We start from the raw sequence: 26,064 nt of genomic DNA, 5'->3' as shown, positions 1-26,064 counted from the left end.
ATGAACAATAACATTGTTTATTAAGGGCTCCAACAATATAGTTTATCGGTTTCGCTATCGTTACAGCTGCCTATATTATAATAGAATTAGAGTGATGGAGTCGTTGGAGTGAACGAGCCTTTAAAAGGTCATTAAAATAAATATATATCCTTTTAATTGATAGATTTGCCAAAGTCTTTAACAGTCTTTGTTTTCTGTTAGATTCAGTGACCCGCAGGGGGTCTGGTGCTTTCGGCCCGTTGGTATTTTGCATGGGAATTTGTGTTACTTGGCTGTCCTCGGACGCGGGGAGGAAGACGCCAGGGACAATGACTGAACCAGACTGACCAGGGGAAAGAGGTCTGTCCGCACCATCGAGCTCCACTCCTTGGGGTCAACAGATGAAAACTGGTAGTTGGTCGTTGTTTAAATCGCCACCTCTTGGCGGAGGGCAGAGGTCACCAAACGTCAGTGGCTGCACCATTGATGTTGTTGGGTGTTGCTGTGACCTGGGGGTCACTGGCCTGGGAATGGAAGGTCTGGCGTGATCACGGATGTAAATTTTAGGAGTGAAGTCATTGTAACGGTCTGGCTGGATGAAGGGATCATAGAACGGATAAACCGGTCCATATTCATAACCAAAACCCAGCTAAAGTCTGCGTCTTTCTCTCTGGATCATTAAAAAAAGAAAAAACTCTTTATTTGAATTGATCAACAGTTTACTGAAACACTTCATTACATGTCTTGATCATGTGACAGGTCATTAAATTTAATTATTAAATTGTAATTTTTTTTGCATTTTTAATTAATGTTATTTAATTGTAAACTAATATAATATTAAAGTATAAATAACAATTTTATCTTAAATAATTTGAAATGAAAAATGATATTACATTGTAAAGGTGAACCCACTGGGAAGCCAAGGGGGATGCATAAAATGGCGACAAATGAGATTCTTCATTCTATTTTAAAAAATAAATTCTTTGAATTTAATTCCTTTTAAATTTAAGTGTAAAAATTGACTAACTATAAATTGTTACCTTAAGATGCCAAGGACCTCTAGTTTTGTACCTTCCTACAGTTTTTAAATGCATTAAACCTTTGTTGAATTGATGAGGTCATTTTGTAGGTGGGACCAAAGGTTTCCATGCAGCCAGTTTTCCATCATTTCCCTTCCCAAAATTTAATTTTGTGGTAAAGGTGATCATTTCACAATAGGTTTCTTAATTTACTTAAATCTTTCATGGTATGTCAGGTACACAATGTGTTGCTGTGGCAAAAAATAATTTGTGCTGTACATGTGGTAAACCAAGATATCGTCAGTAATTACCCATTAAATAAATACAGAATGAGTTATGAAAACAGATGGCAAAGTTAATAAACTGCAACAAGACTTTATTTCAAAGAAACCAAGATGCTACAGCTGACATGGTGAAGCTAGTCCACAGACGTTACGTCGTTTTCCTTAAGACAGAACAAAGTGCGTTTATTTGCATGTACAAGATATGACATGATTTATCTCTTCTCACGTTAAAGGAATAGTTCACCCAAAATGACATTAGTCAATCAATCACCCAAATATGAATTTCTTTCTGTGGAGCACAAATTATGATGTTTTGTAGAATGTTCACACGGTTTCCATATGAACGCATGTACGCAAAGACAAAACTGAGATTTACAAAAGAGGTCGAGAGACTCGAGTCATTCCAGAACCTTCTGAAGCATTTTCACATCAAATATTACACCATCTTTGCTAATTGTTTTCATCAGCAATGACAGGGAAAAATAAAAGTCAAGTGGTTTTGGAATTAAAAGAGGCATGTAAATGACATTTCATTTTTGGGTAAATTAATTCTTTAATATCATTACCATTCTATTAGGGGTGTAACGCTACACAGAAGTCACGGTTCAGTATGTACCTCGATTTTGGGGTCACGGTCGGTTCGATACAAGTCCGGTACATTTACAGATGCAAAAAGTTAATCACGCTTTTTCAAGAAATCACCGAAAGATGAGCGATGAGGAGAAAAATTAGCAGACTGAGTAAATACTGCACGCCCCCTTGTGGATTGGAGTGTGGATCACATGTGACTGACTGTATGCACCGAACCGTGACTGTTCAGGATGAATACATGTACCGTTACACCCCTACATTTGATTATTTCCTACCTCTGACGATTCGGTGTCTTTTCCATTAGGTTTTTCTGAAGACGGCTTAGGTCTTCTCTCTATATCCTTCATGCCCGTTTCCTGCACATCCACAGGCTGTGCTGCTTCCCTAAACACACAAACATACTTTAATCCTCATTACCAATATGGTTTCAACCTTCTTGAGCAAATGTAAGCAAGCAGATTACAGTGTACCTCCGATTTGTGGCTTTTTTCTTCTGAATGATGCCGACGGTAACGCCCAGGACAACCACCGCAACACACAGTCCAACCACGCCGTACAGAACCGGCCCCTGTGAGAGCCCACCCGAAACATCCTGGCAGAGCTCTCCACCATAACCCGCCTCACAGACGCACACGGTCGCTCCGTTCTGGGTCACACATTTACCGTTGCCGTTACACAGCGTAAAGCCACAGTCCTCAGACTCCACGTTCTCTGGTATGACGTTCTCACTCAAACCTGGACGGAACGATTTAGGATTGATCTGAACGTTTTTATGTGTATCTTGGAGACCTGAGAAATCAAAACAGAAGAGCAAACGAAGGGTTATTATAATTTATAGTTAACTAGAACTTAAATTTTTTTATTTAAAATTAAAACCTAACTGAAATACATTTTTTTATTTTTAGAATAAACTTTCAGCATTTCTCATTTTAATGTAGTTTAACTTGAACTAAAATAACTAAACTTAAAACATAAAATAACTAACTATTACAAATGACAAAACTTTAACTAAAGTTAAACTGAAATCAGAAAAATGATTACTAACAGTGTGCATTATGCACACTTATTTTTTTAAAGTCAACTTTTTCTCCCTAAAATACTCTAAAAATGTAAGCCAAAGGGTTGGTTTTGGGGATTCCTCACAGTTCTCATCAGAATGATCTGGGCAGTCCGCGACACCGTTGCAGAACTTCTCCAGAGGTAGGCACAGGTCTTCACTCAGGCAAGGTTTGGTGGCTTCAGGGCAGCGGGGGTCGGAGCTGCAGTCTTTGCCGTTGACCAGGCGGTGATCATGGGCACAATGGCACGTCATTCCTCCGGGGAACGCAAGACAGAGGTGACTGCAGCCTCCGTTACCATTAGAGCAGAGATTAGTGCCTGAAATATAAAACAGAATAATGAATGCTCCATAATTTCCATGTTTTTGATCAGGAAATGACGGTCTGGACTCAAACCTGTGTCTCCACTGGAGCGACAAGACTCTAATGTGGAATGATTTCCTGCTCACCTTTTTGTCTCGACTTTGCGAATGCTTTCAGACTGACGATCTCGGCGTCCACTTCAAACCACAGCTTCCCTGTATGCTCATCATCACTGAACCAACACTTAGTGGAGTCTAAACAACAATGGAGACATTATCAGGAAAAAACACACTTAAGCTGGTATGATCTGGCTTTTCCCACAGGTAGAGCACGAAACTTCCCCATACAAATGTACCTTTTTTAGTAATCCAAACAAGCACTTTGTTAATCAAAGCAAATGCCATCAAGCCGCCTTCTGTCTTTATTTCCTTGTATCCAGAGCCATCTATGCCAACTGAACCAATTACTGCAAGACCTAGAGAAAAGTCCAGTATATTTCATTATATCAGCTCAAGGTGTTTTTTTTTTAAACGTTAATACTTTTATTCAGCAACAGTGGGTAAAAAGTTACATTACAAATGATTTTTAGCTCAAATAAATGCTGTTCCTTTGAACACAAGTATCCTAAAAATGTATCATGGTTTCCACAAAAATATTATACAGCAATACGATTTACAACACTGATAATAAAAGTTTCTTGAGCAGCAAATCAGCATATTAGAATGATTTCCGAAGGATCATGTGACACTGAAGACTGGAGTAATGATGCTGAATATTCAGCTTTACCATCACAGGAATGAATTACATTCTAAAATATATTAGTGTTATTTTAAATGTAATATTTCACAATATTAAATATTCTTATTTTTGATAATTTCGGGAGAAAAAAGCATACCAGTGTCAGCCCAGTACAGTCTATTCCCTTCATCCGTCAAGAGCAGTGAAGCTGGCCGGACTGAACTATTCCACACCACTGTCCTGTTCTGTCCATTCATATAGGCACACTCCACCCTGGTCACCTGACCTCCCTGGACTTTGTTTGAAAAGCAGAGGCGCCCACTGGGTGGGTCCAAAGCGATGGACTCAATGTCTCCGACACCGTCCTGTATCAACACACTGGTGTGTGTGCCGTCCGGTGAGGTGACCTGCAGGCCGGGCAGCTTCTCGCTGCTCCAGTACACATTCAGAGTGATCCAGTCCACGGCAAACACACGCAGTGAGTCTTTATGTAGCTGGAGAAGTTTCCCACGAGGCACCAGCGTGTTGTCCTTCATCTTGAAGAGTCTCACGACGGGCTGACCACCATCAGACACGTACAGAGTCAGGTCACGCAGCACTAAATCTAACATGGTTGGCTTGTTCATGTTGGGAAGGTCTAAACGGCGATGTTCAGGCCAGTTTTGTAGGTTCACGCCACTGTGTCTGTTCTGTAAATAGATCTGAGAAACTGCGTTAATCAGTTTAATACACTTAACACTGCATAGAAGACTTTTAAAAGATGTATGAAGTACTCAATTGTAATGATTTTTTACATTTTATTTTTCATATTTAAAATGTAATTTCATATTTGTTAGAAACATAAAAAGAAAATATTCTTAAATCTAGCTTTTTTATTTTAATTCCTTTAGTTTTTGCTTACATTTATGGTTTATAAATTCCAGATTTTGTAACTCAAATCCATAAACTCTGTTTTTGCTGGAAAACAGCAGCACAGCCTATAATGCAAAACATTACTGATTGGTTTGTGGTTTATCACATGCTTACTGATGCTTTCAAGATATATATAAAAGAATTTCACTTCGATTACACCTCACCCATGTTAGCCAGCTAGATGACATTATCTTGGTGACAAATGATCTTCTCTTCCATATTGTGACATGCATCCGAGTGCAATGGATTATCGAAAAAGAAAAATGTAGGACAGAGACTTGGTTCCATCCATTGGTTAAGATGTTTGTGTTCCATGCAGATTGTGTTCAGAATTATTAATTTAGGGTTAAATAATAACCCTATATTTTTAGAATAAATTAATTTCATGCCAACTTTAAGCTCACAAGCCATAAAAATAATTATAAAAAAACAGCAATGTCATTAAAGGACGTTAAATTCTAGAATTGCACAAATAACGCAGGGGCACAGAGACAGTGTATTTGTTATATATATATTAAATATTAGTTTCGCAATTCCGTTTGGTGCAACTAGAGTTGTGCTTCACCTTTTAACTGGATCACGCATACATGACTGAACAGTCTATACTGACAGAAAATGCATCATAAAACATTGCTGTCAAACAGTACTAACAAGCTCTTTTCCTGACCATATGCTAGAACCAAAAAGGTTCTATTGTCATTTGTCGTTTTGGCCATCATATTTTGACAAAATCACAGTAAGATGACCTACTCAATGTATGAACATTTATGACTTAAACATCTTATTTTAACCATCAGGTATTAAGGGCAACACCTGTGTGACTGCAGCAGGAGAAAGAAACAGCAGGAAAGAGGAGTCTTTGGGTTTGGAGCAGGTGAGTCTATCTTCATCCAGCATCAACTGAGATGGACACTTGCAAACGGCCTTCAGCCCTGGTGCTAACACACACAGGTGAGAGCAGAGCTGGGAAGCACAGGGGTTAGAGACGCCCACTTGGAAAAGAGCATGAATGACCTGCAGAGGCACACAAGCACCAGATTTAAACTTCATTACATCCTACACACGCATGTTTCAAAGCAAGCAATCACAGTGCTCAGAAACACTTGCCTTCAAACCGAATGGCTGTCCAGGACGTTTGAGCAGGACTTGGTGCTGTTTGCCCGTGGTTTTCTGAGCTCTCTGAATAGTTCCTCTTTTGGTATCAGACCAGTAGACCTTATCATTGAATACAGACACAGAGAACGGACTGGGAGTCTCCATCAGCTGCAAGATCTGCAAAATAATGGAGGAAATTATGTTTTTAAAAGGCGCTGGGATCGAATTGATCATATCTTCAACTCCTAATGCCTAATTTTTCTTTCATTGAGGACCCATATCTATCCAGTGGTGGATGTACACTTCAAGTATTTGTTTATCAGACCATTTTTATTTGGGAAATTGTTACTTTTATTTCACTACATTCCAAAGCATATTATACTTTAATACATTTCATAAAAACCTATCCTTCCTCGTTTTGAACTGAATAAAATCGCCACTCCCTGAGACCAATAAACCTGTTGAATTGGTTCACAAATCACACTAAACGATTCACTCGCAAATACGACTGATCCGATTACAGCCGTTTTTGAATAAACTATCAAAATTCAACGATCAGTCAGAAGGAGCCAAGAAATGGAATATTGTCGAATGCAGCTGATGGCATGAAGTGTTACTAATATCGAATTTTAGTATTGATTATTGTAAACGAATATCATATTTAGGTTATGACTTGAAATGCATGAACGTGGACATGTCTGCATTTGTCTCACCATCTGTAGTGGCTTTAAATTGTAACAATAACTAGAATGTTTGCATAACATTCCTCAATATGTTAACGCATTTTGCCCCATGTGACGCATGTACATTGTCGTCGCCACATATTTACACAAATAATTTTTTCCTCAATTATAAAATACTACTGTATATGGTATATTTAACTTAATTGCACACTTAAATTATCAGCAACTTCTTTTCAATTTCACTTCAGTAAAAGTATTTGGAGTATGTATACCCGAGTAAAAGTATAGATGCCCTAATGAAATATTACTTGAGTTGTGCACTTCATCCACCACTGTCTCTAACAGACTAACACATGGATTGATGGACATGAATGTTGATCCAGAAACCAGGTATGCAACTGTAAACACATTCAAGTACTAGCAAAGCATGTTAGAATCTACTGTAGTATTTCGCCCCATTATACATTGTGAAATGCTACAGTTCTCAAATGGCCTGGTGGACATCCACTACCTTAATATCTCCTCCATCAATATTGGCTGATCCTATACACTTGAGTTTCTCATCTGTCCAGTAGATTCTGTGATGAATGGAGTCCACAGTCAGACTGACCGGCCACCGGAGAGAGTGACTGACCAGCACACGTCTGTCTGAGCCGTCCATTCCTGCTCTTTCTATCTGAGCCTCGTCCCCCGTTTCTGACCAGAACATTATTCTGAAAGGATGACAAATATCAGGGTCAGCTTACATAAGATATTCAAAATCAGTGGTTCTCAAATATAAATAATTTCAAAAAAAAAAAAAAAAAATCTTGAAGGGCAGTGTATGTTAACACACATATATATATTAATTATTTTACAATTTGCAGAGCTGCTAGTGGATTTTGAGAATCAACTTTTTATATAATAGTGTGTGTAATATATATATTAATATATATATATAAATCTTTTTTTTTTGAAGAATCGTTTTAAAGAAAAAAACTGACCACCAGAATGTCTTGTTTGAGGTTAATTTTTTTGATTTAATCAAATGTTTGGTGAAAAAAAAACATTTGCTAATCAACAATGTGACATAAAAATGGTTATTCTAACCCTTTCTGTGGCAGCAGAGCGATGGAGCGAAGCTGCCCAAGATCTTCACCCAGGATCATCACACGATCTGTGGTTTTGGCGGCATCACTTTCCAGTCCCACTGCATTGATCTGGCCCTTGACACCGTCGGCCCAGTAGAGGTTCCTCGCCACCCAGTCCACTGCCAGACTGTCTGCATTTATACCTGACATATAAAGATACCGGTAGATACTTACATTCCCCATTCTGCGACGTCAAAAACATGAATACTTTAACACATTTACAGCATTTCAGTTCAAATTATGTACTAATTAAGTTCTAGATGATATTTTTGTGCAAATAACCTCGACTAACAAAAGGGACTAAATGGTACGAATGTAGATGGCTCCTTTATTTTATTGCATCTCACATTTAACAGTGTTATTTTAGTATTATGTACTACTATAGTATTTATTTCTATTTAGCTTTAATTTATTTTATTTCAGTTTAGTTTAGTATTTCAACTTCAACATATTTCAGTCTAATTTTTATTTTTTACCGTGTAAGTTTTTCCATCTAATACTTATTTTATTTCAGCTTTATTTCGGTTACCAAATAAGAACAACTGACCTTTAATAATGGTTCCTTTGCTCTTCTGATCCAGTGACAGCCATTTTATGTTGTCAGTGTTGAGGTTGATCCAATACACTTTCTGCTGCTGCCAATCATAGTCGAGCGACAGGACAAAGCGCTTCTCTGACGAGAGGAGAACGTCCAGACTGGAGCTCCTCAGACCCAGCAGAAAGACCTCGGACTGCACAGACGCCAGCAGGTACGGCTCACCTGAGACAGGGGCAACATTTTACTTGTGTAAAGAAAGGTGAATTAAAGTACTTTGGGGTGCTTGAGTGCGTCACAGTTTGTCTGATTAATGCACGTGGGAAAGGCCACTAACACTGACTATGTTCGGAATAGCATTCTACCATATGGGTACAACAGGGCTTAAAGGCACACCTTAAGGAAAATCTGCTTCTTACTACTTCCATAGTATAGTTTCAGGTTTTTTTTTTTCTGTCATTTTGTGCTGAACACTGGAGCAACACATTTTGTGGGTTATGAAAAAAAAAGTTATGTTTTACACAATATTTGTTCAAAACAATTACGTCAGCAAAGTTCGAACCACTTTCTGTTTATTTTGATTATGTTCAATAAATATACTGTCATTAAAATGTTAATTTTAAAAACACAGGATGAAATATCTTTAAAAAGTAAAAGTAAAGATTCTGAAAGCTTTGACGATCAAATAATAAATGTAATATGTTTTTTAACCTCTTTGAAATGCTAAATAGCTTTCTTTTTTTAGCTAACTGGATGGCACTATTTATTTAAATATGCATGGAATTAGGTCATGGAGAATAGTACTGTTAAACAGTACTGTTTAAAATGTTAGTTGTATAATGCTTACGGTCTTACACATTAAAAACAAAATATTGTGTATGCTGCTCAGTATGCATGCCATTCCAAACATAGCCTATGCTGGTTTACAACCCAAAAAAAAAAAAAATGCATTATAAATTTTTGCTCATAATATATATATACACCTGTGATTTTGCAGCTGCGACCGTCAGGTTCCAGAACATAACCTTGACTGCAGAAGCACACAAATGAGCCCTGAGTGTTGTTACAGTAGTGTGAACAGAAGTCTGGACGGTCCACACACTCATCCACATCAACACACACCAGACCACCATCTACAGGCTTGTAGCCGATCCTGCACCAACAGCGCTATAGGAAGAAAATAAAAACAGTGGAAGGAAGCAAAAAGCAGTAATCAATAAGAGGCCAAGCACCAAGAGCTTGCACCCTGATATTTACATGTTTGAGGACAGTGCCACCAACTGTTCAACATTGATAAAATGCTTTTAATTTAAGCCTTTTAGATTCATTGGGTCATGCGGAGTACAATGAGATCTGTTTTTGTAAGATCAGCCATATTATCTTTCTGCTTTTTAAATTTCATTGAAACTTTCCTACCTAAATTTAGGTTATATGATCTTTGCAACACCTAACAAAAGTTCTTTTTCAATATGTATTTTATATATATATATATATATATATATATCCCTATTTGTGTAATGTATTAACAAATCTGACTGTCGTCAATAGGTTAAAATAGATTAAATCATTTTTACAACCAAAGTTCAACACTACTTTTCAAACGTTTTTTTAATTACTTTATTTTTACGTCATTTCTTTTATTCAGCAAGGATGCATTAAAAGGATCAAAAGTGACAGTAAATATATTAATAATGTTCAAAATTAATTTTCAAATTAATGGTTCTTACATTTGTTTTCAGGATTTTTTTTAATAAAAAGTTATCATGGTTTCCACAAAAACATTGAGAAATTTCAGCTTTGCCATAACAGGAATAAATAACATTTTAAAATAGAAAACTTATTTTTTTTATATCAATTGTAACAATTTCATAATTACTGTTTTTTTACTGTATTTGATCAAATATATTGAGCCTTGGTGAGCATAAGAGACTTCAAAAATATTAAAAACATTACCGACCCCAAAATTTGGAACTGTAGTGCATGCCAATATTATTAGTAAAACATTATGAGGCTGATAGATTTTAATATTAAAAAGTGTCATTTTATAACATTAGAACAGAAAGAGGAAGTCATACCGTCCCTGTAGGAGTGCTGTGACAGTCCTGAGCACACTTTGACTGTTCAGAGCATTTATCTTTCTGGCAGCTCCCGCCCTCATCAGAACCATCCAGACAGTTAGTAACTCTGTTACAGAGCTGAGACAGGTCCACACACTCCGAACTACCACACTGGAACAGATGAGGAGGACAGGACACACTCGGACCTGTTAAAACACAGACAAGACACTCATGAATGCAGATCAAGACACTCATGAATGCAGATCAAGTCAAGTACTGATTTGACAACAAACTTGGTGAAACATTACAGTTTATCAATAGATAGAATCCCATTGAAATGGTTTTAACTTTTTAAATTTGGAAATTGTCCCGTGGTGTGACTGTCCCAAAACTGTGAAATACAGGAAAGTATCAAAATGAAAACAATGTGGGCAGAAATGCTATTTACACACACATACATATATATATATATATATATATATATATATATATATATATATATATACACACTACCGTTCAAAAGTTTGGGGTCGGTACGATTTTAAATACTTTTAAAAGAATTCTCTTCTGCTAACCATGGCTGCGCTTATTTGATTAAAAATACAACAAAAATCAGTTATAGTATTAAATATTATTCCAGTGTAAATCAGCTGTTTTCTGTGTGAATATATAGTAAAGTGTAATTTATTCCTGTGATCAAAGCTGAATTTTCAGCATCACCAGTGTCAGTGTCTTCAGTGTCAAATGATCCTTCACAAATCAGTATAATATGAGGATTTGATGCTCAAGAAACATTTTATTATTATTATTATCAATGTTGAAACAGTTGTTGGTCTGTCAGTTGTACAGTTTTTTGTTTTTTTGTTTTTTTGGATTCTTTGATGAATAGGAAGTTCAAAAGAACAGCATTTGTTTGAAATAGAATCTTTTGTAACATTATAAATGTCTTTACTGTCCTTGATAAATAAAAGTATTGATTTCTTTCCTCCAAAAAATAAAAATAAAATTCTCACTGACCCCAAACTTTTGAACGGTAGTGTATATAATTACATACACACACATTCAATCAGGGTTTTCAAAAGTGATTGAATTATATTACGCTATCATTCAAAAGTTTGTGTCGTCAAATGTTTTCATATTAAAAAACTGTTCCGAGATATTCCAATTTTAATGAATGTTGTTCTTTTGAACTCTAATCAACGAATCCTGAAAAAAAAAAATGTACTGCTGTTTCCACAAAAATATTATTAAGCATAAGAATCAACAGCACAAGCAAATCAGCATATTATGATTTCTGAATGATCATGTGACTGAAGACTGGAGTAATGATGCTAAAAACAGGAGTAAAATACATTTTTAAATATTAAAATGGAACAATATTGTGAAACATAACTTTTTTTACTGTATTTTCGATCAAATAAAATGCAGCCAGATACTTTTCAAAAACATTATAAAAATCTTTAGAGTAGAGTATTTCCTTAATTTTAGTCTATACAATCTAATCTACATAACTTATTCCTGAGAAGTGACTCACAAAATCTATTTTCTAAATGACCCTTGCAACCCATTTTACTTCTGTAATATGGCATATTTTAGAGTCAATTTTGTCAATTGGGGATTATTAAAAGTATCTCTATAACAGGTGGTTGGAGAACTGTTGTTCACAATTAGAACAAGAACGTGTATTGAAGTAAATAGGGTCAATTGTGATTTCATGCTGACTAATTTCTAATGTTTAAAGTATTTGGGAAATCTCTTGCATTGGGGTCAAAGCTGGGTACAGCCTGTTCCAGTTAGATAAAACTGTAGAAACTCACAACCAGATTCATCGCTTCCATCCCTACAGTCTTCAGAGCGGTCACAGCGCCAGGCTTGTGGAACACACTGCGTGTTAGAGGAGCACGGCCACTGGAACTCACCGCACTGCACTGGAGACTCCTTACAGTCCTGTCCCACATGGGAAAGTGTGTTAAATGGGTTTAGAACAACTAAATTAATCAGGTTCCTTTAATAATGTGTTTTGGGTCATTTAATGCCCACCTTCTCATCTGTGCCATCCTTGCAGTCCATCTCTCCGTCACACATCCACTCGTCCAGCAGACACTCCTGGCTCTTCGGACAGCGGCGTTTCGTGCTGCACGGCGGGGGTTTAGAGCAGTCCTCCTCGTCAGAATGATCTCTGCAGTCCGGGTGTCCGTCGCAGCGCATACCGACCGACAAGCACTGACCGCTGCTGCACTGCCACTCCGCACTGCTGCAACTCTCCTCACCTACAGGACAGGGGATGTAAAACCTGCTTTTAATCTTGGTTAAAGTCAATGGGGAAATTGGGGAAAATACTTTTTTCAGACTGTCTGCCTGTGTTATTGTCACGATCGATCTGGTCCACAAAGGAGGACGATGAGAAAGGTAACTCTTCAAATAGTAGAGTAACCTTTACGGAGTAGCCAAGCGAAGTAACCGTGTGTAGTTGAACACAAACACCAGACAAAGAGTGGAGAGAACTCAAGGTCTTAAATACACAGGCAAAAGAACACAGAACAGGTGTGCTATTAGAAACACAATGAGTAACCATGACAACTAATAAATGGCGCGAACATGGGAACAAAGACAAGCAAACTAAACGTCCACAATGAAATAATAGAAATATTTTAATAATGAAAATTAAATGGGATTTTTACTTTCGTAACCATGCTTTATTGTAAAGCTATCTCAGACTTGCAGAAACCATGCATAATAGAGCAGTGTTATTTTAGGATCTTATTTGTATATTATTAATTTACTATTATAGTATTTATTAAAACAAATTTAAGATCTAAATTTTTATATTTTGTTTTAATTAACTTTTTAATAATAATTAAATTAAAGTAAATTTTATGTGCTTGTCAATTTTATTCGATTTGTATTTTATTCGATTTTTTAAAATGCATTTTATTTTCAATTTCACCTTTTTATTTTTATTATATTTTAAGTTTGTTTAGTTTAAACATTTTATGTCACTTAGTTGCTAAGGCACATTTCGAGTTTAGAAATGTTCATCTAAAATGCATATTTTACTTCATTTAGCTTTATCGTATTTCTTAATTTTTAATTAGCTTTAAGTTTTATATTTTCAGTTTTAACTTATCAACTTTTAGTAATTTGCTTTTGTCCGTTTTATTTTCATTTTTTATTATTTTTATACATTCAGTTTTAGTTTAAACATTTTTATTTCAGTTAGTTGCTAAGGCAACATTTCTAATATCTATTTTTTAATTTGGCTTTATTTCAATGAGTGAAAATTGTTAATCGTTTTAGTTAACACTGCAATGGACACAAAAAAAGTAACCTTATGTTTCTATTTACAGCTAACCAAAGTTGCTTCCCTCAAGAAAGTGAATTTAAACTCCTACCACAGCTGGCCTCGTCGCTGCCGTCCGCACAGTCTGCGTCTCCGTCACAGATGAAGGATTCTGGGATGCATCTGGTTTCGTCACAACGATGAGCGCAGCCCTCCTTAAGGCAGTCGACTTCATCCGAGCGATCCTGACACTGAGCCACACCGTCACACTTCTGCCGTTGCTCAATGCACTTCTTACCATGTGCACATTGAAACTGACCTGAGGACAGATAGACGGAATATTAAAGCAACACCAAGTAAGATTTTTTACCTTAAAATAATGTTTCCAAAATCGTTTCAGTGGTTCATCAAGTCGTGACATGGTGAAATGCACTTATGCCACCGCTTTGCGGTCCTTTATCTGATATATCCACGCTATGTATTGCCAGATCGGGTCGTGTTTCTGTAGTCCGAATGAGACATAAGAAAACTACAAGTTTGACTTGCTATATGGCAAGCGTTACAATTGCCGATAGGTGGAGCGTACTCGACAGTAGACTACAACTACATGTAAGATACCTAGCAGCCGGGTAGCTTTTAAATTGTTTATCCAGCACCGGCTTTGGAATCATGACAGAGCATGTGTGTGCGACAGGAGGATGCGGTAGGCTAAATTATTTACGACAGCGGTAATGGACAATTCCGCTTCCAACCTGTAGGGCGACCGCAGAGGAAAAGTTACTTGGTGTTGCTTTAACAAGTTAACGCTGGCGCAGGAATTGAGGACTCTAACTTTTACATTCTCAACTTGTAAAAGTGCATAAATGCGAGTATTGCTATGTGGTTTCCTCACCAGATTCACACTGCACAGGGCACTCGTCTTCATCAGACCCGTCCTTGCAGTCAAACTCGCCGTCACACACATGATTAAACAGCACACAGTCCGTCCCGTCTCTACATGGCTTCGAGCCGATAGCACAGCGCAGGGGTCCTTTAGTTGCAGGAGCTTTTTCTGAGACTTCATCCTCCGCTGTCTTTTCGTCCTTCTCCTCTTTGTTGTCTTCATCATATTCATTAGGGTTAACATCTAAGACAAGAGGAAACACAATTTTGACTTTCTTGCATTTGGGAAAAATCTGAATCGCAAGTTATAAAATCGGAATCGCAAGTAATAAAATCCGAATTGTGAGAGACTCGCAACCGCGAGAAAAAAAAGTCTGAATTGTTAAAAAAAAAATTTTTTAAAAAGCAATTACCTTCTTTTTTTTTACGCACAGCATTATTCAATGTGTTGCTGTTATTTCCACTGAAACAGGAAGACAGGGTGGGACATATCGAACAGCTCCTCCCCTTTCTTATAATAGCCAATGGCGTTTCGTTTATAGCACAGTTCGGCCAGAGCCGTTGAGCTCGGCAAAGCCGCAGTTTCCTCCTAATCTCCTCCATATCGCTTTAAAATACAGCATACTGTACAGATTCAAATGGGTCCGATATGTTTTGTGGTCTAATCCGACTCGCGCATATGATCCGCTCTATGGTATCGTGTCTCTAGACCAGAGCTCACTGTGTGCTCTGAAGACCTGAGCTGACAGAACATTTACACCAAGCGTTGTGAGCCCGCTGAACCTTATCTAAATCAGGTTGGATTCCTATCAGGCACAATTATAAACAAATACTTAACATGCGCTCTAGTATGATAGTCAACACAACAAAAGTGTACTTTAAAGCATGAAAAAGACTAAAACTAGTACAACTTTTAATGTGACATTCAAGTGCACTTTGTCAAGTCATGAAAGTGTACACTTAAGTGGTCTTTTCATTAATATATTATCTGCAAGTAGTTTATTTCAGAAATATACATGTATTAGTCTGCACTTGTAGTGTAGGCTACTTCAATTAAGCACAGTTCTTTTCCCACAAGTCTTACATTAAAATATCCAGTTATCTATTGAGATTAATTGCCACTCTCCGAATTAAGTATGCAATGTAATGACATCATGCAACAAAAATATGATACTTTTGAAAATGTTTGTTGCGTACGGTTTCACTACCATTTTATAATAAAAGTATGCCATAATCAGTATGCTAGGTTCCATTCTGAGCCCATCATTGGTCCAATCAGAGGATTTTACACTTCCTCTATAGCATAGCTGATCCAGTAATACAGAAGTCTAAACAAAACTCCTACCACAGCTGTCCTCGTCGCTGCCGTCCGCACAGTCTGCGTCTCCGTCACAGATGAAGGATTCTGGGATGCATCTGGTTTCGTCACAACGATGAGCGCAGCCCTCCTTAAAGCAGTCGACTTCATCCGAGCGATCCTGACACTGAGCCACACCGTCACACTTCTGCCGTTGCTCAATGCACTTCTTACCATGTGCACATTGAAACTGACCTGAGGACAGATGGAATTATTACAGCATTCTTAGAAGCCTGCAATAAATAGCGTAATGAATTAGTCAGGTGGCCAGTGTTGGATGTAATGCATTTCCAAGTAATTAATTGCAGTAATTTAATTACTTTTCCCTTGAAAAAGTAAAGTAAGGGATCTCTTAATTTTCTGTAATTTAATTAGTTACATCTGATGTAATTGCATTGAATACTTAGACTATGAACAATTATATCTATATTAATCTAAAAAGTGGTTATCAGACATAAACCAAATTAATATGAGCACCAAGGCCAGAAATTATAATAAATTCTGCATTTCAGTTTTTTGATTTTATTATTATTATTGAGATACCATAGTTATTTATGCGTTCCGTTTAAAATTTGACTTAAAGTTTTAGTAATTTTGTGGTGCAGTTCTCATTTTTATTAGTTTTTGGTATTTATATTTATTTAGCTTCTATTTTAGTTTTATTTTAGTATATCAAGTTAAACTAAATGAAAATGAGAAATGTTGCCTTGGCAACAAGTTGACATGTTTAAGATTTATGTTAAATAACACCAGCTCCATATTGAATTCCCTTTTATAAAAACACGTATAGCTGATTAGAGATGCACCAGTACTACATTTCTCCTGCGATACAGCAGATTATTTGGAATGATATCTGCTGATACGGATAGTTTGATTTTCTTAAAGAAAAAAACCCTCCAAACTAATGCTGTAAACCCTGTCATTTGGTAGCCTACATTATAATATTGGAGGTTAAAATGTACAAGAGCCCAAACTATTATATTCAAATGTTATATTTATTTTCAGATAGAATAATTACACAAAAACTGAAATGTTTGAATAGCTACAACTCAGATGCGCAGTTTTCATGACAAATTTCTTCACACACATGACATATATATATATAATCGGCCCTGATCATCGGTTGTTTTTAAACAATCGACCAATGCCCGATAGAGAAAATGATTGCTTTTATTAGCCGATACCGATTACTGGCCAACATGGGTGCATGCAGCCCTGATATTGATGCATGTTATAATTTATTAACCCTGTATTCTGGAAATCAATTTGGGACTCAAGTATCAATAAAAATGTTTGTTACAATTGTATAAAAGCGTACCCATGCTGCAGACAGATGCACATTCATCTTCATCGGAGCCATCAGCACAGTCATTCTCACCATCACACACATGGCTGTAGAGAACACACTCTGCTCCGTCCTTACAGGGTTTGAAGCCCAATCTGCAGCGCAGGGGAACATGTTCAGAAGCCTCTGCAGCCACGACACATTCAGCTAGAGCAGAACACACAACATTATCTTTGTTACTGGAATGCACTCATTTTACATTTTTATTTAAATCAACACAAAAGCATTACAACAAATACTACCAAGATGTACAAGCACAATTTATAGGCATACGTCATGGTAGTGTTTTGTTGGGAAGAAATGTGCAGTAGTTATATGCATTTATTCACTTTTAGAGCATAGACCTGAAAGTGACATTTCCAACTTAACTGTCGTACATATTGGATGCTCTGGAGCACAGACTTCAGTTTGGTCTCTTTTTAGAGGCGACACTTGGCAGATTATTGCTACAGTGAAAAAAGTTTTTAAAAAAGCGAACTTGGAAAGGTATTGCATTTTACGTTTGTTATGAAAAATGTCAAAAGTACTATTTTCTAATTTTATATGAAATAAGTATTTTCCAAAAAATATTTTATTCTAAAACTGCAAAGAAAACCAAAGCCATAAATCTAAACGCATTGTGTTCCAAATTTGAGCGTGATCTAAAAAATTGATAAAAACTGATATTGTTTTCGGCTTACATAGCAAAAGAAATTGGTCAAAAATAACCGAAGAGCACCAGCTCATATGTCATGCCACAATGCAACAAAAAAGAAAAAGAGAAGACATGTGACCTGGATATATTCTTGAAAGGCTTTCTGAGATTCACACTGGCAGCTTCAAATTTCAGCTAAATAATTTAAATTAGGAAATTAAGGCAAAGACTCTAAGAAAGTTCCAAAGATATTAGCCTAAGATAGGCCTACTATTATTCTAAAATAAGTAAAGCACGTAGGCCTAACTTACCTATGAAACTGAAACGACTTACAGTTAGAAGTGTTTGAAAATAAAGTGATTTATTCTGACAGGATAAATAGTCTGTCTGGTATTCGTTTTTAATTTAGTATGCAGTGACTTCATCGACACCTATTTGCTGCCTGCAACAGTTTCTCAATAGCTGAACGAGATAAATTAGCGGAGGAAAATATTACAGTAAAGTTAAATGTGAGACTTTCATCTGACCTCTCAGAAGCAGAAAGATCCCTGCAGCGACATTCAGCAGCACACACAAACACATGACTGCAGGGAAACGCGAGTCAAACCGCCTCAGCTCGCGACCTGGCGCTTTATCGCGCGCACAGCTGAGATCGATGCGGCTTTAATTGATCAGATGATTGACACATGAGTGATGATGTCGGATTTAATAGGCTACTGAAAATACATTCAATAAACTGTGTAATTGAATTTATTTCTATAACTATTTTTTATTAGAGTTTAGAATACTTAAACGTCATAACCAATATTAACAATTTATTATTATTAGCAATTATTATTTCAAGTTTTTAAAAAAAAGCGAACTTGAAGGTATTGAATTTTACGTTTGTTATGAAAAAATGTCAAAAGTAGCCTACTATTTTCAAATTTTATATGAAATATAAAATAATATGTGGACCATATTATTGTAACTAATTTTTTTTTTATAATTTATCAAATTCCATCATTTAATTTATGCTATTATTAATGTTAATAGGCCTACTACAGGCTACTTCATAAATTAATTAATTAGTAGCCTATCGTTTTCATTAGTATTCATCCATTTGTGTTATTCAAATAACTCAATTATTTTAATTATGTATAATTATATAATTTCATTTAGTTCATAATTAATATAAAAGTAAAGTTCATCATGTCAGGTGGTTTGTACTTTGGCACCACAGAGATTTTTCAGTTGGCATTCCCAGACACTAGAGAGCGATAAAGCGCTGCGCTCTCTTTTATATTCACGATCAAAACTGTCAACAGAAAGAAGAAACGCGCAACAATGTAGTACCATAAAATTACTTTGAACTTTGAACATATCATAAACAGTTTCTATTTACATGTTTTTGTAAAAGAATTTTTATTGATGGACCGGAATATGGATCATTTTAGCACATTTATGGCTGTGGTGTCAGGTGTAACTTTGTTGTACATCTTTCATTCAGTCTTCTACACTTCTCACATCTCCTTTAAATCTCACACAGTCTTTGACTCCCGGAGACATTTGCCAGGTTCTGTTTACCTTATGACCAGATACCTTCATGAATCTCTCCGCAAAAAACGAGGAAAAATGTGGAAACACAAAGACACAAAAGACAAGCTTGTTTTCACTTTGATCAACTGCAAGTAAGATGACTTAAAGACAGTTTAATTGAATGTATTGATTTAAGCTTATGATTACTTAGTAATAATGTATTATTTTTGTATTATGTATTTTTGTATTATTTTTGTATTATGTATAAGTTATCAAACTATTATTTATATTATTTTATGTACATTTTCAGACTAAATTATTGTGTTTTAATAAATATCTGTCATGCATTTTATATGTCATAATGTTAAAAAGCTTAATGAAACTCTTTATATTTTCCAGTTCTTAATAAGTAAACAAACCTGTAATTGTTTGGTCATCTGTAGGTATGATGCTGTGTCTTTGAGGAGGTTCTGCAGTGTTTCGGGTTACGGTTGGGACTATCCTGACAGTGTCTTCAGAGATGTTCCCATGTGCTATCCCGAGTTTCTCTTCACCAGACTGCTCACCATGATTGTGTGCTCAGAGAGATTCAATCTAAGCCCTTTGGGTAAGATCGTATTTTTCAGCATATGGGTTGAGCACAACCCTTGCAAAAAAAAAAAAAATTCAATTTCTATCATAATTTGGATTCAAGCAGGAATAATCTAAGAATGAAATAAGATTCTACTGCATATATTTGTCCCAAAATCTTCTTGTCCAGTCTGATTTTATTTTATTAATATAGGATTTTTTATTTGACCTCTTTAAGATTTACAATACAAATTCAAATCATAATTTCATTAGAAATATATTTTTTTTTACGACAAATCATTCAGTGTAAACAAGTTAGAGATAATGTACAGTCAGCAAAATAAACAGCCATTTGGAATAATTGGCCTCAGAAAGTCTTATTTTGACCAATCTGAATCAGAGAGACTAGCTCTGTAGTAATATATATCTGATAATAAATGTCAGTAATCCAGATCAATTAATACAAATACGTTTTTTAATGCTCAAGGTTCTTAACCTGAGAGATGAGGATAAGCATGTATATCAGTGTGTTCATATGTTAGACAGTTAAATGTGTGTTTTTTTTGTCATTTTTATTAGTTTTGTTTCAATATAGTCTTTATCCATTTTTATTTCAATTGTAGTTTTTTTAACAAAATGAGAAATGTAAAAAAAGAAATGCAAAAACAATAAGTTTAAGTTTTTTTTTATTTCAAGTAATACAAATGTTTTTGGTAACACTTTACAATAAGGTTCATTAGTTAACATTAGTTAATGTATTAACTAACATGAACTAACAATGAGTAATACATTTGTTACAGTATTTATTAATCTTTGTTAATGTTAGTTAATAAAAATCCAGCTGTTCATTGTTTGTTCACGGTGCATTAAATAATGTTAACAAATACAACCTTTGATTTTAATCATGTATTAGTAAATGTTGAAATTAATATTTCCTAAGATTAATAAATGCTGTAGAAGTATTGTTCATTCTTAGTTCATGTTAAATAATGTAGTTAACTAATGAACCTTATTGTAAAGTGTTACCATGTTTTGTATGGTTTCCATGTGAGTTAACTCAGATAAGAATGACTACTCTTTCCTGCAGGTCTGTTGAGTGTCCGTGAGGTCTTGAGTGTGACTGAGCCCGTGGATGAGCTGAAGAGAGGGACGTTTTCTCTGCAGGCCAGAGTGCTGGAGTACAGGACCGTTAGTGCGGGAGTGGAGGTGGATCTCACTTTAACCGCATCCAGACATCAGCAGACCGTATGGACCACCACACTGACTCTACTTTCTCCAAACAATAAATTCAGGCCTGAGGCTCAGCCTGACTTCGAGATCGCCCATGGTAAGGGACCCAATGACACACAACGGACTCATATCAGTGGCTGAGAAAAGCGTTTTACTCTACATGAGGGTGTTCGTCCTAATGCATCAAACACTTTCAGCTGGTGATTTATTTGTTTTTTTCCCAGATCCTGTCTCAGAGAGATGTATCAGCCTGGCTGTTCCTTGGTCCAGCGGTGTGAGATGTGCCTGGGTGTTTGGTGACCTCTGCCCTCTGCATGTGTTTTCTTGGCTGGGGTTTACCAGTCCCTCCGCACACATGCTGTGGATGTTCTCCAGATGCATGGCAGAGATGGAGAAGCACAATGGTAAGTAATGTTTGGAGGGCTAATCACACCAGCAGTGGAATGGCGTACATGTCTTTGTAGGTCCATAGGAATACACTGCTTAAATTTATAATGACTTTCACTGCAACATTTTGCATTGTGTAAATAACCTATGTCAGACTTTTTATCTCTTATGTATTACTTTATTAAATTCATTTTATAAACAATTTAAAAAAATGTGTTATTGTTAAACTCAGCTCCTAGAGGGCCACAGACAATATTATATAATTTATTAAGTATATATTATAATTGAATACTTGAATATTATATATATTATTACATTAAATTATGTATAATATATACATAATATATATATATATATATATATATACTGTATATATAATGATAGTATATAATTATTAATTTATATTTTAAAATGATATATTATTATTATTTATTTTATATAACATTATATATTAAAAATATATTAAAAAATAAACATAATATAATATATATTAAATATATTTTAATATATTAGTAAAATATATATTTTTATTTATATATTAATAGATTATATATATATATATATATATATATATATATATATATACACTCACCGGCCACTTTATTAGGTACACCTGTCCAACTGCTCGTTAACACTTAATTTCTAAGCAGCCAATCACATGGCGGCAACTCAGTGCATTTAGGCATGTAGACATGGTCAAGACAATCTCCTGCAGTTCAAACCGAGCATCAGTATGGGGAAGAAAGTTGATTTGAGTGACTTTGAACGTGGCATGATTGTTGGTGCCAGAAGGGCTGGTCTGAGTATTTCAGAAACTGCTAATCTACTGGGATTTTCACGCACAACCATCTCTAGGGTTTACAGAGAATGGTCCGAAAAAGAAAAAACATCCAGTGAGCGGCAGTTCTGTGGGCGGAAATGCCTTGTTGATGCCAGAGGTCAGAGGAGAATGGCCAGACTGGTTCGAGCTGATAGAAGGGCAACAGTGACTGAAATAACCACTCGTTACAACCGAGGTATGCAGCAAAGCATTTGTGAAGCCACAACACGCACAACCTTGAGGCGGATGGGCTACAACAGCAGAAGACTCCACCGGGTACCACTCATCTCCACTACAAATAGGAAAAAGAGGCTACAATTTGCAAGAGCTCACCAAAATTGAACAGTTGAAGACTGGAAAAATGTTGCCTGGTCTGATGAGTCTCGATTTCTGTTGAGACATTCAGATGTTAGAGTCAGAATTTGGCGTAAACAGAATGAGAACATGGAACCATCATGCCTTGTTACCACTGTGCAGGCTGGTGGTGGTGGTGTAATGGTGTGGGGGATGTTTTCCTGGCACACTTTAGGCCCCTTAGTGCCAATTGGGCATCGTTTAAATGCCACGGCCTACCTGAGCATTGTTTCTGACCATGTCCATCCCTTTATGGCCACCATGTACCCATCCTCTGATGGCTACTTCCACCATGTCACAAAGCTCTAATCATTTCAAATTGGTTTCTTGAACATGACAATAAGTTCACTGTACTAAAATGGCCTCCACAGTCACCAGATCTCAACCCAATAGAGCATCTTTGGGATGTGGTGGAACGGGAGATTCGCATCATGGATGTGCAGCCGACAAATCTGCGGCAACTGTGTGATGCCATCATGTCAATATGGACCAAACTCCCTGAGGAATGCTTCCAGCACCTTGTTGAATCTATGCCACGAAGAATTGAGGCAGTTCTGAAGGCAAAAGGGGGTCCAACCCGTTACTAGCATGGGGTACCTAATAAAGTGGCCGGTGAGTGTATATATACACTCACCGGCCACTTTATTAGGTACCCCAATTGGCACTAAGGGGCCTAAAGTGTGCCAGGAAAACATCCCCCACACCATTACACGACCACCACCAGCCTGCACAGTGGTAACAAGGCATGATGGTTCCATGTTCTCATTCTGTTTACGCCAAATTCTGACTCTAACATCTGAATGTCTCAACAGAAATCGAGACTCATCAGACCAGACAACATTTTTCCAGTCTTCAACTGTCCAATTTTGGTGAGCTCTTGCAAATTGTAGCCTCTTTTTCCTATTTGTAGTGGAGATGAGTGGTACCCGGTGGAGTCTTCTGCTGTTGTAGCCCATCCGCCTCAAGGTTGTGCGTGTTGTGGCTTCACAAATGCTTTGCTGCATACCTCGGTTGTAACGAGTGGTTATTTCAGTCACTGTTGCCCTTCTATCAGCTCGAACCAGTCTGGCCATTCTCCTCTGACCTCTGGCATCAACAAGGCATTTCCGCCCACAGAACTGCCGCTCACTGGATGTTTTTTCTTTTTCGGACCATTCTCTGTAAACCCTAGAGATGGTTGTGTGTGAAAATCCCAGTAGATTAGCAGTTTCTGAAATACTCAGACCAGCCCTTCTGGCACCAACAATCATGCCACGTTCAAAGTCACTCAAATCAACTTTCTTCCCCATACTGATGCTCGGTTTGAACTGCAGGAGATTGTCTTGACCATGTCTACATGCCTAAATGCACTGAGTTGCCGCCATGTGATTGGCTGCTTAGAAATTAAGTGTTAACGAGCAGTTGGACAGGTGTACCTAATAAAGTGGCTGGTGAGTGTATATGTATATATATATAATATTTATTACTCTACTAAATTATATATTATATAGTGTTCATATATTTATAAATGTATATTTATAACCTTTTGCCCTTTAGCCCTACATTTATAATGTAGTTATTATAAAATGTATGATTATTCTTTTTATATACTTTCATATTATATATAACAACTTTCCCCAATGTGGTTTCATCCTCGTTTTCTACACCTGTAGGAGTTGAAGTGGTGAGAGCTCCTCTGACTGTGTCAGTCCGTTACAAACAGCCTGTGTCTTTTCCGAGGAAATTCACTATCAGAGTCAGTGAAAACACTTCTGAAACCTCAAGCACAGCATCATTTTCAATGGAGGACCACAGGACCGGGACACTGTACCTCTCAGGACAGATTAAACAACAGTCAAAGGAGAAGGCGGAGTGATGGTGATGTAACTCTTACAGAGTCAGAAGGGATACTAAACACTTAAAGTCACCGTTAAATGGAAGTTGTGACGTATATTTGTCCATGGGGAATTGATTGGATGGTTGGATTGTTGTGGTTTGCTATTGGTGGATCTCATGTGAGTGACAGGTTGTCCCGTGGGACCGTGTCGAACTGGTGGAATGCTGATTATTTCTAAAGATTGGGAAAAAATGGTGGTTAGGTAGGATGGATCTCCATGTCAGAAATATGAGATATATTAGATCCGACCCCGATCCCGATGCTCTGACTCCGTCTGACCAGTACAAATCCGTGTTATTATACCACAGCAAGAACAATAAAAAATGACTGCTTCACAACAACGGTAAAACCTTGAAATCTCTTTCTCATAAGATTGTATGGTTTGAAGATTTAAATAATTATAAATTAACAAAGAAAATAAATAAAAAACACAGATGTATGGTTGCTCTCTTAAAATAACACACACAGGTTGCTCATCATGTAGAACTAAATTATGTACTGTATTTGTGCAAAGAAACATGATAAATAGTACTAAAAATGTATAAAAGTGGGATACAATAACTTAAAATAACTTACTTAAAGGGAATACAATAAATTGCTACAGATTTGTTAAATATTGCCTTTTAAATGTGATTTTATTCAATATTTTTTGTTTGAATTCAGTTAAATATAATTCATATTGTATCAGTTTTAATCAGTCTGTATCAGTGGGGGAGGAGTTGAGTGGAGGGCTGTTTCTCATGAATATTTCACTCTCTCGCCTCTTTTCTTCTCTTTGCCCTCTCCCTGCTTACACACACACACACGTGTGTAAGTGCTCCGTGTGTATTATTCATTAGTGTGTTTCCAGAGTATATGAGGAGGGGGTTTCTCACAGAAGCTCTTTTCTGAACAAGATAAATATATTATAACTTTTATATCTACGTAATAATTCCTTTTCTCCAATTTCACTTTTTGATGATTTGTAGCGATTCTTAGTTTGTAACATCTTAACTAGTTTTCAGACCAATTTAACCTGTTTCGCAGCTCATTCACCCATTTTTAGAAAATGATCTGATGTGTCTGTTGATTACTTCGAACTTGTTTACTTAGTAGGGTTTTAATAATCCTAGTTAGCATTGAAACACAATTAAGCTATTGATGGTGATTAACTCATTATTGTAAATGCAATCTTAATTTCATTGGAATTTGGTGGATAGATGTATTTTTATACATGCAGCTGTACTTGTAAATCCCTGCATGTTTGTGAAAATGATAATTTAGTGCTACACATTTAACATAATCGTAATTAGTTTGGAAATATCACCTAATCAGTTTTTGATGGTAGTTGTGGTGTCTCTTTTTATTGTGAATTTAATATATTTAATTTTGTGGGATAGATGCTTTAAAATATACATTTTACATTACACAAATATTTTTTGTGCAAA

General features: G+C 36.4%; 2 protein-coding genes across 2 annotated transcripts; one reads left to right on the top strand and one right to left on the bottom strand.

Annotated features, from left to right (window-relative positions):
- Window positions 1–1,338: 1,338 nt before the first annotated feature.
- On the bottom strand, window positions 1,339–18,474 carry lrp13 (low-density lipoprotein receptor related-protein 13). Its single transcript, XM_056254788.1, has 21 exons — window positions 18,410–18,474; window positions 17,222–17,395; window positions 15,892–16,098; window positions 14,557–14,790; window positions 13,777–13,983; window positions 12,425–12,654; window positions 12,202–12,331; window positions 10,403–10,590; window positions 9,311–9,494; window positions 8,340–8,552; window positions 7,752–7,935; window positions 7,174–7,375; window positions 5,992–6,156; window positions 5,698–5,898; window positions 4,130–4,673; window positions 3,590–3,709; window positions 3,381–3,488; window positions 3,017–3,250; window positions 2,344–2,662; window positions 2,149–2,257; window positions 1,339–1,443 (listed from the first exon to the last, which is right to left on the bottom strand). Exons 1-21 carry the CDS (start codon window positions 18,462–18,464, stop codon window positions 1,417–1,419), a joined length of 4,035 nt encoding a protein of 1,344 aa, XP_056110763.1. The 5' UTR covers window positions 18,465–18,474; the 3' UTR covers window positions 1,339–1,416.
- A 704-nt stretch (window positions 18,475–19,178) lies between these two features.
- Window positions 19,179–24,691, top strand: si:ch211-12e13.1 (uncharacterized). The gene is made up of 5 exons (XM_056254809.1): window positions 19,179–19,552; window positions 19,844–20,007; window positions 21,058–21,297; window positions 21,425–21,604; window positions 24,414–24,691. The coding sequence occupies exons 1-5, from the start codon at window positions 19,293–19,295 to the stop codon at window positions 24,614–24,616; spliced, it is 1,047 nt and encodes a 348-aa protein (XP_056110784.1). The 5' UTR covers window positions 19,179–19,292; the 3' UTR covers window positions 24,617–24,691.
- Window positions 24,692–26,064: the final 1,373 nt, after the last annotated feature.

Source organism: Rhinichthys klamathensis, unplaced genomic scaffold (assembly GCF_029890125.1).
Source record: "Rhinichthys klamathensis goyatoka isolate OS25496 unplaced genomic scaffold, OSU_Roscu_1.1 h1tg000114l_1, whole genome shotgun sequence".
NCBI classification, from domain to species: Eukaryota; Metazoa; Chordata; class Actinopteri; order Cypriniformes; family Leuciscidae; genus Rhinichthys; species Rhinichthys klamathensis.
The sequence above is the reverse complement of the archived record's forward strand: the minus strand, read 5'-3'. Positions and strand labels throughout refer to the sequence as shown.

Coding starts and splice junctions, on each gene's coding strand:
- lrp13 (XM_056254788.1), bottom strand. CDS start 18,464: ATGTGTTTGTGTGTGCTGCTGAATGTCGCTGCAGGGATCTTTCTGCTT. Junction 17,396..18,409: donor GATCTTTCTGCTTCTGAGAG/GTCAGATGAAAG, acceptor GTTCTGCTCTAG/CTGAATGTGTCGTGGCTGCA. Junction 3,251..3,380: donor CGCAAAGTCGAGACAAAAAG/GTGAGCAGGAAA, acceptor TTTATATTTCAG/GCACTAATCTCTGCTCTAAT.
- si:ch211-12e13.1 (XM_056254809.1), top strand. CDS start 19,293: ATGGACCGGAATATGGATCATTTTAGCACATTTATGGCTGTGGTGTCA. Junction 20,008..21,057: donor ATTCAATCTAAGCCCTTTGG/GTAAGATCGTAT, acceptor TCTTTCCTGCAG/GTCTGTTGAGTGTCCGTGAG. Junction 21,605..24,413: donor AGAGATGGAGAAGCACAATG/GTAAGTAATGTT, acceptor CTACACCTGTAG/GAGTTGAAGTGGTGAGAGCT.